Source organism: Physella acuta, unplaced genomic scaffold (genome assembly GCF_028476545.2).
Source record: "Physella acuta isolate Inbredline_101_S28 unplaced genomic scaffold, ASM2847654v3 ptg000076l, whole genome shotgun sequence".
NCBI lineage: Eukaryota > Metazoa > Mollusca > Gastropoda > Physidae > Physella > Physella acuta.
In genome coordinates, this window is record NW_026731596.1 from 325,789 (window position 1) to 338,409 (window position 12,621).

General features: G+C 43.6%; 1 protein-coding gene across 1 annotated transcript; it reads left to right on the forward strand.

Moving 5' to 3' along the window:
* Positions 1-123: 123 nt before the first annotated feature.
* Positions 124-12,329, forward strand: LOC131953440 (long-chain fatty acid transport protein 2-like). Its single transcript, XM_059316627.1, has 12 exons — positions 124-200; positions 708-1,098; positions 1,515-1,625; positions 3,358-3,564; positions 5,426-5,584; positions 5,901-6,025; positions 6,588-6,779; positions 7,615-7,708; positions 8,422-8,620; positions 8,735-8,832; positions 10,518-10,641; positions 12,039-12,329. The coding sequence occupies exons 2-12, from the start codon at positions 735-737 to the stop codon at positions 12,229-12,231; spliced, it is 1,866 nt and encodes a 621-aa protein (XP_059172610.1). The 5' UTR covers positions 124-200; positions 708-734; the 3' UTR covers positions 12,232-12,329.
* The last annotated feature ends 292 nt before the right edge of the window (positions 12,330-12,621 follow it).

Sequence of the window (12,621 nt, forward strand, 5' to 3'; positions counted from 1 at the left end):
CAAACATTGACACTGTGGTAGACAAGCTTGCCCTGTAACTCAGAGAACATCCACACGGCGATGTTTAAGTTAAATGTGAAGCACCCTTAATGAGTCGCACTTACGTGCAACAAAGTGCGCTTTTAATTGCCACAGCACAGTAAGACACACGGAGCAACAATTTCATCTAATGAAGCGAATTTAAAATTCATATTTTTTTGGTGAGTAATTTATTCCTAATTGGTTAATTAATTTAGTTTTATCTGACGTATGGGCATGTAGGACAACCATGGGTGACCATCGGACAACCAGCACACAACCACCTGGGTACCTGGTGTGGCTGAGTCGGGTGGTAATGTACTGTACTCCCCCCTACCATTTGGGTATAGTGCTGACCACACTTTCCCTTCAGGTGAACTTCACTTGCCCTGCCCCATGGGCCGTTTTTTCTCAAAGCGGAACTTATTTTTTACCCCTACTCTTGATGTCACGTGATAATGGGAAAAGGGGGGGGGTAGTCCAGTCTTGAGCCACTGGAATACTCTAACAAACCCAATGTCAAGGCCAAACAAAAAATACATGTATCTAACTCCCATTACCGTCAAACTAATTCATGCACAGTCAAGTTCTAGTTTATATATATATATATATATATATATATATATATATATATATATATATATATATATATATATATATATATATAACTTTGTTTTTATAATTTACAGTTATCAAATGCCAAGTTCTTGTCCACCATGTTTGACTATGACATCATTTCCGTGTCGGCGGCCTCCATCTTGTTTGTCCTGCTGCTGGTCCGGCTGATTTATCCCCCCTTACTCCGTGACCTGTACACGGTTTGGATCCTCATCCGGCAGGCCCGCAGCGTGAAGAAAACCCTCAAGAGCCGGCAGTTCATGATCGACATCTTCGAGAGCCAGGTGGCCAGGCGGCCCAGCCAACCGTTCATCGTGTTCCGGGATGTCAAGCTGACCTATGAGCACGTGGACAAACAGGCCATACGGGTGGCCAGAGTTTTGATAGACCTTGGTGTCAGGCCTGGTGACAACGTGGCACTTGTCATGTCAAACGAGCCAGCATTTGTGTGGATCTACTTGGGTACGCCAACCCACAATGTACCGATATTAATGTCACCGATATTGGGTGCATTGACATGAAACACATTTAGAAATGGGTCACGGATTTTGTTTATGTCCTATACAGGTCCTGTAGTTTACTGTACTCTATAGACCCCATATTTATATGTCCCCGACAGTTCTCTTAACAACATACCTTATCATATCCGCCTTATTTAGTCAAGCAACACACAGGTAGACACACAACAACCACCCAGACACACGATCTATAGAAGCCATGTAAACCTCTAATCTGACTTAGTTTTAACGTGAAATAGGTAACTTGATATAATCATCTCTTCCCCCACCCACAGGCACACAGAAAATTGGAGCCTGTGTCTCACTCGTCAACAACTTGATATAATCATCTTTTCTCTACCCTCCCCCCCCCCCCCACAGGCACACAGAAAATTGGAGCCTGTGTCTCACTCGTCAACCATCATCTGAGGGCCGAGGGATTACGTAACAGTGTGTTGGAGAGTTACCCCAAGCTGGTCATTGTGGGGGAGGGTAGGTGCTTTAATGGTGTCTTTACATTGTGGGGGAGGGTAGGTGCTTTGGTGGTGTCTTTACATTGTGGGGGAGGGTAGGTGCTTTGGTGGTGTCTTTACATTGTGGGGGAGGGTAGGTGCTTTGGTGGTGTCTTTACATTGTGGGGGAGGGTAGGTGCTTTGGTGGTGTCTTTACATTGTGGGGGAGGGTAGGTGCTTTGGTGGTGTCTTTACATTGTGGGGTAGGTAGGTGCTTTGATGGTGTCTTTACATTGTGGGGGAGGGTAGGTGCTTTGGTGGTGTCTTTACATTGTGGGGGAGGGTAGGTGCTTTGGTGGTGTCTATACACAACACATACTGCAGATAGAGACACCATCAGTATAAATAGACACCACGTTTACTGACACCATGTTTACAAAGATACGACTGTTACATATAAACACGACACACTACACCAACACGACACACCAACACGACACACTAGACCAACACGACTCACGGTACACCAACACGACACAACATTACACCAACATAACACACTACACCAACACGACACACGGTACACCAATACGATACACTAGACCAACACGACACACCAACACGACACACTACACCAACACGACACACTACACCAACACGGCACACCAACACGACACACTACACCAACACGACACACTACACCAACACGACACACTACACCAACACGACACACTACACCAACACGACACACTACACCAACACGACACACTAGACCACCACGACACACTACACCAACACGACACACTACACCAACACGACACACCTACACGACACACTACACCAACACGACACACCTACACGACACACTAGACCAACACGACACACTACACCAACACGACACACTACACACTACACCAACACGACACACCAACACTACATCGAAACGACATACCAACACGACACACCAACACGACACACCAACACGACACACCAACACGACACATTACACCAACACGACACATCAACACGACACATCAACACGACACACCAACACGACACAACATTACACCAACATAACACACATTACACCAACACGACACACCAACACGACACACCAACACGACACAACATTAGACCAACATAACACACATTACACCAACACGACACACGGTACACTGAGTACGTTATGCAACAAGAAGAGCTTGTCATCTGAATCTGTAACACACATTACAAATACACCATGTAGATCCTAGAGATTAGGACAATGTACATTCTATTACGTTTTACTTCTCATACAACAGACCTTCAGATTTAATTTAGGCTGAAGTTCCTGGTTTCTGTGAACTTTTAAAGACAATCATTCCGGTAGAATATGTTGTTATTATGGACTTTAGTAGAGTTAAATTTGTGAAACAAAGATATTAAATTAATATAAAATACAATTCGTGAATTCCAAAGACATTACGCAACACAAAAACCGGTATTTTAACCCTCCTCTTCCCCCCCCCCCCCCTTCAAGCGCACGATACGATTAATATTAGAACAGTTTGAGAAGAACTAGTAACTGCTGACAGGAATGGACGTTAAGTAGATAAACAAACAGTTAATTTGATCGAACTTAAAGTAGCATCGAAGTTAAAGAAGACAAAAAATGTTAACATTGATGGCAATAGAAGATAGACTTAATGTTAACATTAACGAATAAGTTAGACAAACTGTCACCATGACCGAAGTAGACTGTCACCATGAACTAAGTGTATCTATACCGTCAGGTTTCGATGAAGACTTACCTGACCGTCTGGAGAAGCTGGACCCCCCCTTAGAGCTGGACATCTACGCCTACACACGGCCCTACCAGGACAAGTCCAGCTTCTGTCAGCTGATGGAGGGGGTATCAGACCTGCCCCTCCCCGCCTCACACAGATCACGTGTTCAATTATCCGACCCCTCGGCTTTTATTTTTACTTCCGGGACCACGGGTACGTCAATGTGGTCTGATTGTGTTTCAATGTGGTCTGATTGTGTTTCAATGTGTCCTAGTATGATTGTGTCGTCGAATTGTGTCGTTCTTGTTAGCAAGACAGACGCCACATCCTGTTGTTTAGTTATTGAACTCAGATGTCAGCACGTAAATATAAGTTTGTTGGGTGAAGTCACGTACAATCCACATTAAGTTACATTTCTTTGAGAACTTCAAATGGGGAAAACTTGAGAGTTATAAATAGACGCACAATTGGGCTACGTTACAGTTGGGTAGATCAAGTGGAAGCACGTAGTAGCGTTACAAGACGTTAACTGGTCAAGTGGTCAGCTAGTCAAGACGTCAGTTGGTCAAGACGTCAGCTAATAAGGACGTCAGTTGGTCAAGACATCAGCTAGTCAAGACGTCAGCTAGTGAAGACGTCAGCTAGTCAAGATGTCCACAGCTGCTGACAACGTCTTGAACCAACCATTTATTCCCAGACTTGTCACAACGCCCCCATTATTAACAGCAATTGTTGCCTCTCCACATAAAGGCATTAACATTTTTTTGCCCTTACCAAATCACGTAAAGTTCTACACTTACAGAAAACAATCCGACCGTTGACAAATATTTCAATGTTTAAAAGCAGTCTCAACAAAAGTTATTCAACAACAGGGGAGATAATGCGAGGAACCTTGGCTTTAATGTTTTATGTTCAACTTTTCGCGTCTAGCCGGCCTACACTAGACGGAACATCTGATAGAAGATTTAAACACGGGTTGTTTCCCTTACCAGTTGGCAATTTTTGTATGACGTCAATTATGATCCAAAATCATATCAATAATCATCACCTCCCCCCCCCCTTCACCCGCCCTCGTTACTCAGGTAATTATTTTATCCAAAAAGTAATGTGTATTGATGTCCTGGGGGCGGTTGTAATTAATTACGTGCTTGGTTTAAACGTCAATTTTAAACATCATACGCGCATCCAAATTCTTACCTTAAGGTCTGCCTAAGCCGTCTAAATTCTTACCTTAAGTTCTGCCTAAGCCGGCTAAATTCTTACCCTAAGGTCTGCCTAAGCCGGTTAATTTCTCACCCTAAGGTCTGCCTAAGCCGGCTAAATTCTTACCCTAAGGTCTGATTAAACCAGCTAAATTCTTACCCTAAGGTCTGCCTAAGCCGGTTAAATTCTTACCCTAAGGTCTGCCTAAGCCGGCTAAATTCTCACCCTATGGTCTGCCTAAGCCGGCTGAATTCTTACCTTAAGGTCTGCCTAAGCCGGCTAAATTCTCACCCTATAGTCTGCCTAAGCCGGCTGAATTCTTACCCTAAGGTCTGCCTAAGCCGGTTAAATTCTTACCCTAAGGTCTGCCGAAGCCAGTTAAATTCTCACCCTATGGTCTGCCTAAGCCGGCTGAATTCTTACCTTAAGGCCTGCCTAAGCCAGTTAAATTCTTACCCTAAGGTCTGCCTAAGCCAGTTAAATTCTTACCCTAAGGTCTGCCTAAGCCAGTTAAATTCTTACCCTAAGGTCTGCCTAAGCCAGTTAAATTCTTACCCTAAGGTCTGCCTAAGCCAGTTAAATTCTTACCTTAAGGTCTGCCTACGCCGGCTAAATTCTTACCTTAGTTTTAAATGTCTGATTTAGCCGGTTAAATTCTTACCTTAAGGTCTGCCTATGCCGGCTAAATTCTTACTTTAAGATCTGCCTAAATTCTGGCTAAATTCTCACCCTAAGGTCTGCCTAAGCCGGCTAAATTCTTACTTTAAGATCTGCCTAAATTCTGGCTCAATTCTCACCCTAAGGTCTGCCTAAGCCGGCTAAATTCTTACTTTAAGATCTGCCTAAATTCTGGCTAAATTCTCACCCTAAGGTCTGCCTAAGCCAGCCATCATTACCCACAAGAAGGCCATCCTCTGCAGCCACAGCTATGCCCCTGTTGGCTTCAGCCAGAAGGAGGTCATGTATTTAACCTTGCCCTTGTACCACGCAGCGGCCTTGAACCTTGCCCTGCTCAATGTCATCTATGTAGGTAAGTTATTATTTGTCACTAACTTTATTCCTTACCCTTACCCTTACACTATTACCATTACCATTTATGACAGACATTAGTACTGCATAATGTCATGTATGACATTCGTTCTGGGTCACACATTTCAAGTATGACATCCGTCAAGTATGACTGACTTCAAAGCAGTACTAAGTCATGTATGACATTTACATATGCTGTCACTTAGGTCATGTCACACACGTCATGTATGACTGTCATACACTGTCATACACATCACGTATGACTGTCACACACGTCATATATGACTGTCATGTATGACTGTCATACACCTCCCCAGGAGCCACCCTTGTGCTGAAAGAAAAGTTCTCCGCCTCTGAGTTTTGGTCTGACTGTTGTAAACACAACGTCACTGCCTTCCAGTACATTGGGGAGATGCTGCGTTATTTGGTCAACACACCACACGTAAGTTTTGGGGGTGTGGGGGTGTGTGGGGGTGTGGGGTGTGTGGGGGACAACGTCACAGCCTTCCAGTACATTGGGGAGATGCTGCGATACTTGGTCAACACACCACACGTAAGTTGTGGGGGTGTGTGGGGGTGTGTGGGGGGGGGGGGGTGTGGGGGACAACATCACAGCCTTCCAGTACATTGGGGAGATGCTGCGATACTTGGTCAACACACCACATGTAAGTTGTGGGGTGTGTGGGGGTGTGTGGGGGGTGTGTGGGGGGTGTGTGGGGTGTGTGGGGGTGTGTGGGGGACAACATCACAGCCTTCCAGTACATTGGGGAGATGCTGCGTTATTTGGTCAACACGCCACACGTAAGTTGTGGGGATGTGGGGTGTGTGGGGGTGTGTGGGGGTGTGGGGGTGTGTGTGGGGTACTTGGTCAACACGCTACATGTTAGCCTAATGTGCCCTATGTTAGCCTAATGTGCCCTATGTTAGCCTAATGTGCCCTATGTTAGCCTAAGGTGCCCTATGTTAGCCTAGCTAGACCTCACTGACCTACCTCACCTGACCAGAACCCACTAGAGAAACAGCACCACGTGACGAAGGCCATTGGTAACGGTCTGAGACCGGACATCTGGGGCAGGTTCCAGTGCCGCTTCCGGATCACGCACATCTACGAGTTCTACGGCTCCACGGAGCTGCCTGCTACCTGTATCAATCTCTTTAACGTCCCTGGCAGTGTGGGCAGGTTAACTCCTTTGTTGGTGAGTAGTTGATTACCTCCCTTGTTGGTGAGTAGTTGATTAATTCCCTTGTTGGTGAGTTGTTGATTAACTCCCTTGTTGGTGAGTTGTTGATTAACTCCCTTGTTGGTGAGTTGTTGATTAACTCCCTTGTTGGTGAGTTGTTGATTAACTCCCTTGTTGGTGAGTTGTTGATTAACTCCCTTGTTGGTGAGTAGCAGATTAACCCCCTTGTTGGTGAGTAGTTGATTAACTCCCTTGTTGGTGAGTAGATTAACTCCCTTGTTGGTAAGTAGATAAACTCCCTTGTTGGTGAGTAGATTAACTCCCTTGTTGGTGAGTAGATAATCTCCCTTGTTGGTGAGTAGTTGATTAACTCCCTTGTTGGTGAGTAGTTGATTAATTCCCTTGTTGGTGAGTTGTTGATTAACTCCCTTGTTGGTGAGTTGTTGATTAACTCCCTTGTTGGTGAGTTGTTGATTAACTCCCTTGTTGGTGAGTTGTTGATTAACTCCCTTGTTGGTGAGTTGTTGATTAACTCCCTTGTTGGTGAGTAGCAGATTAACCCCCTTGTTGGTGAGTAGTTGGTTAACTCCCTTGTTGGTGAGTAGATTAACTCCCTTGTTGGTAAGTAGATAAACTCCCTTGTTGGTGAGTAGATTAACTCCCTTGTTGGTGAGTAGATAATCTCCCTTGTTGGTGAGTAGATTAACTCCCTTGGAGGTGAGTTGATTACCTCCGTTGTTGGTGTAAAGTAGATTAACTCCCTTGTTGGTTTAGTTTTACTACTAGCTGTATTCTATGTGAGTAACTCCACTAACAAGACTTATCGACTTATAACCATGTTGTATTCCAGAGGTGGCTGACCAAATCGTATCTGGTCAAGCTTGACCTGGAGACCAAAACACCTTACAGGAATCAGGAGGGCAGGTGTGAGCTGGTTCAACCAGGTGGGTTGGGATGGTAGTGATGGTAATAGAGATGGTAGTGGTTGTATTAGAGATGGTAGTGATGGTAATAGAGATGGTAGTGGTGGTAATAGAGATGGTAATGATGGTAATAGAGATGGTAGTGATGGTAAGAAGAAGGTAGTAATGGTAATAAATATGGTAATGATGGTAATAGAGATGGTAGTGATAGTAATAGAGATGGTAGTGATGGTAATAGAACTGATGGTAATAAAGATGGTAATGATGGTCTAAAAAAAGTTAATAGCCAGTTGTTAAAAATTGTGGTCATTAGGTGGTGGTGGTGAGCAGTATAGGCAAGTAGTGCGTTGTAAGTGCTGTTGTTACAAAATATTGGTGGTGATGGTAATAGTAGGTAAAACATTTTCTAGTTGTGCTGTTTTGTAAAATACCAACACTATGGATCTAAAACGGATGGTGGTGGTAGTCGGTTGAAGTGGTACCGATGAGTCAGAAACTGGAAGGGCTTGGCGTGGTCCCGCCTATAAATCTCACGGTTGCTAAACCGAAAAGTCCCGAGTTCGAATCCCCAGGCAGATGAGGCTCGTTGTTAATACTTGAGAGAACAAAGGCTAAGGAAGCAAATCCAAAAAGAAAAGCTGGGTCAATGGCCTGTATGGTGCATGACATTTCCATTAGAACAAAGAAGAAAGAATAAACTGAAACCGTCGCATCCCCCCTCCTCCTTGACACAGGTGAGCCAGGTGTCCTGCTGGCCAAACTGACCGGTCTGGCCACGTTTGACGGCTACCTGGGCCCCGCCTCTGAGACCACCAGGCTGATGGTCAAGGACGTCTTTGAGGAGGGCGACTTCTACGTCAACACCAAGGACGTCTTTGTGCTGGACGTGCACTACAACCTCTACTTCAAGGACAAGATCGGCGACACCTTCAGGTCTGACGTTCTACTTTCGTTATTTCCTGTATAGATTGTACTACTAAAATAAGGTTTTCTCATACTCAGTATTTAAACCAATGAGATTGAAGCAACAGGTCACGTGTCTTGCAGGTGGAAGGGTGAGAACGTCTCGACGGCCGAGGTGTCCAACATCCTCAACACGGCGCGATTCGTGCAGGACACGAACGTCTTCGGAGTGCCGGTGCCGGGTGAGTCTGCCGGCTTCCTCGCGGCTCTAGCTGCTCTTGGTGTATGCATGCTTTGTATGTTGTGTACATGTGGTTCTTATATGGGGTAAATGTGGTTCTCATATGGGATAAATGTGGTTCTTTTATAGGGTAAATGTGGTTCAAATATGGGTAAATTTAATTCTTATATGGGGTAAATTTGGTTCTCATATGGTGTAAATGTGATTCTTATATGGTAATTGTGATTCTGATATGGGGTAAATTTGGTTCTTATATGGGATAAATGTGGTTTTTGTATGGTGTATATATGGTTCTTATATGGTAATAAACCGGGAGTGATCTCCCCTAAACTTTCTCGAATATTCTTATATAAAACAACAGGGGATGGGAACTCGGGCTATAGACATGATTTTTAATCCATTTTAAATACTTAAAGTTTTAAAAATAGAATAAAATCTCGTAGACAAAAGAATTGCACACCAAGTGAACGCCAAATAAAAAAAGTGCATAATAGTGCGCAATATTATTAGTACTTTAAAAATTTACATTCGTTTTTTGAGAAATCGGAAGTAGCGTAAATTACTACTTCCGGTCAACGGAAATTACAAAAAATTTAACAGAAGGTAGAGAATTAGATCTTGTACTTACATGTGAAATTTCATTTATCTATCTGAAATAGTACTCAAGTTATAGGTTTTTGAAAAATTCAAAGTACAAAAAGTGCCACTTCCGGTTATCGGAAATCGCTCAAAAGTTGATACGGATCTACGATTTTGATAAAATACTTATATATGAAATTTCATCAACCTAGCTGTAACGGTACTCAAGTAATCGTGTTTACACACAGACACACTGACAGACAGACACACGGACATACGGACAGAATCGCAAAGCCCAGTTTTTCAGACTGGATTACGCATAAAACCTCTTAATTTTGATAAATCTGTATTGATAATTTTTGCCCGATTAAAATAAGTCCTCTATACTTCGGATGTGATGAAGGACTGAGGTGTAATACAGTGAAAATTGTTCAAATTTCAAGTGATTTTTTTGCACGATTACAATACTTTCTCTATACTTCGTATATACGAGAAAGTAAAAAATGTGGTTCATGTGTGGTGTACGTGTGGATATGTGGGTACAATTGCCTGTGTCAAGTGAATTGTAGCTCTTGTAGATTCTTAACGACCCTGACCTTCTTCAAGTGTCAAGTTGTTTCAATGTTTTCATTGGTTGAGGCGATAGCAGGGTCTGACATTGCGCATCTGTGACGTATAACTTATGTGAAGGAAGTATCTGGGTGATGATAGGTGGAAAATGATCTTCTTCTAAATATATTGATCTACTCTAACTACGATGATCTTCTGCTAACTTTAATGGTTTTTTTGCTAGCTAACATTATCTTCTACTCATTATGATGATCTTATGTTGACGGTGATGTTTTTTTTGTTAACTGTGATGATCTTCTAACTATGATAATCTTCTGTGATTATCTTTTGCTAACTTTGATGCTCTTTTGTTGACTGTGATGATCTTTTGCTAACTATCATCTTCTACTGACTGTAATGATCTTCTACTGACTGTTATGATCTTTTGTTGACTGTGATGATCTTTTGTTGACTGTGCTGATCTTGTGTTGACTGTGATGATCTTGTGCTGACTGTGATGATCTTGTGCTGACTGTGATGATCTTGTGTGATCCCCAGGGTGTGAGGGTAAAGCCGGTATGGCCGCCATCAACCTTCGGGACGAGGAACAGCTGGACAAGGACAAGGTCCACGAGCTCAGTCAACTGTGTCGGGACAAACTGCCCGGCTACGCCAGACCCAGGTCAGACTAATCTTGACAGACCCAGGTCAGACTAATCTTGACAGACCCAGGTCAGACTAATCTTGACAGACCCAGGTCAGACTAACCTTGACAGACCCAGGACAGACCCAGGTCAGACTAATCTTGACAGACCCAGGTCAGACTAATCTTGACAGACCCAGGTCAGACTAATCTTGACAGACCCAGGTCAGACTAACCTTGACAGACCCAGGACAGACCCAGGTCAGACTAATCTTGACAGACCCAGGTCAGACTAATCTTGACAGACCCAGGTCTGACTAATCTTGACAAACCCAGGTCAGACTAATCTTGACAGACCCAGGTCAGACTAATCTTGACAAACCCAGGTCAGACTAATCTTGACAGACCCAGGTCAGACTAATCTTGACAAACCCAGGTCAGACTAATCTTGACAGACCCAGGTCAGACTAATCTTGACAGACACAGGTCAGACTAATCTTGACAGACCCAGGTCAGACTAATCTTGACAGACCCAGGTCAGACTAATCTTGACAGACCCAGGTCAGACTAATCTTGACAAACCCAAGTCAGACTAATCTTGACAGACCCAGGTCAGACTAATCTTGACAGACACAGGTCAGACTAATCTTGACAGACCCAGGTCAGACTAATCTTGACAGACACAGGTCAGACTAATCTTGACAGACCCAGGTCAGACTAATCTTGACAGACCCAGGTCAGACTAATCTTGACAAACCCAGGTCAGACTAATCTTGACAGACACAGGTCAGACTAATCTTGACAGACCCAGGTCAGACTAATCTTGTCAGACCCAGGTCAGACTAATCTTGACAGACCCAGGTCAGACTAATCTTGTCAGACCCAGGTCAGACTAATCTTGACAGACCCAGGTCAGACTAATCTTGACAGACCCAGGTCAGACTAATCTTGACAGACACAGGTCAGACTAATCTTGACAGACACAGGTCAGACTAATCTTGACAGACCCAGGTCAGACTAATCTTGACAGACCCAGGTCAGACTAATCTTGACAGACACAGGTCAGACTAATCTTGGCAGACCCAGGTCAGACTAATCTTGGCAGACCCAGGTCAGACACAGGTCAGACTAATCTTGGCAGACCCAGGTCAGACACAGGTCAGACTAATCTTGACCCACGGATCGAGACACCGATTTGTTGTCAGTTCGATTGTTACCCACATTATGTGTTGGTCTTAGTATTGATTCTTTCCCTTTGTTTATTAGCCACATCTTAGCATCATTTATCTCCCTTTGTTTAAATCTCAGCATCGCTTCTCCCCCTTTGTTTACATCTCAGCATCCCTTATTCCCCCTTTGTTTACATCTCAGCATCACTTATCCCCCTTTGTTTACCTCTCAGCATCACTTATCCCCCTTTGTCCCATGTTCTCCAGGTTTCTCAGGTTCCAGCACCAGATGAGTCTGACCTCGACCTTCAAACAGCAGAAGTCTGACCTGGTCAAGGAGGGATTCGACCCCAGGGTGGTCAAGGAGCCCCTGTACTACCTAGACAGGGTGACTGACGACTACAAGCCCATTGATGCCAAGGTTTTCCAGGAAATTTCAAAGGGCCAGATCGCCTTGTGATACGGGTCATCGCTGGGAATTCTTTAAAAACTGACCAGTAGACTCAAATATGGCGCTGTTGATTTGTGTCACGTTATTGTTACATTACTGGACTGTTTAAAAATGTGTTAAAACTATATATATATATATATATATATATATATATATATATATATATATATATATATATATATATATATATATATATATATACACACACGTGTTTTGCATACGTATTTGTCCATTTCACCCCACACTATTTACTGAACCCTGTGAAAAGCCTATCTGACTTGGATGTTTTTCTCTTACTATCTTGCCTTATGGCTTCCCTGGGACATCTAAGTGACTTAAGTCAATATCTCATAGAATCTACTTCCGTATTCACTGGATTAGCCCAGCCGTTCTACGATC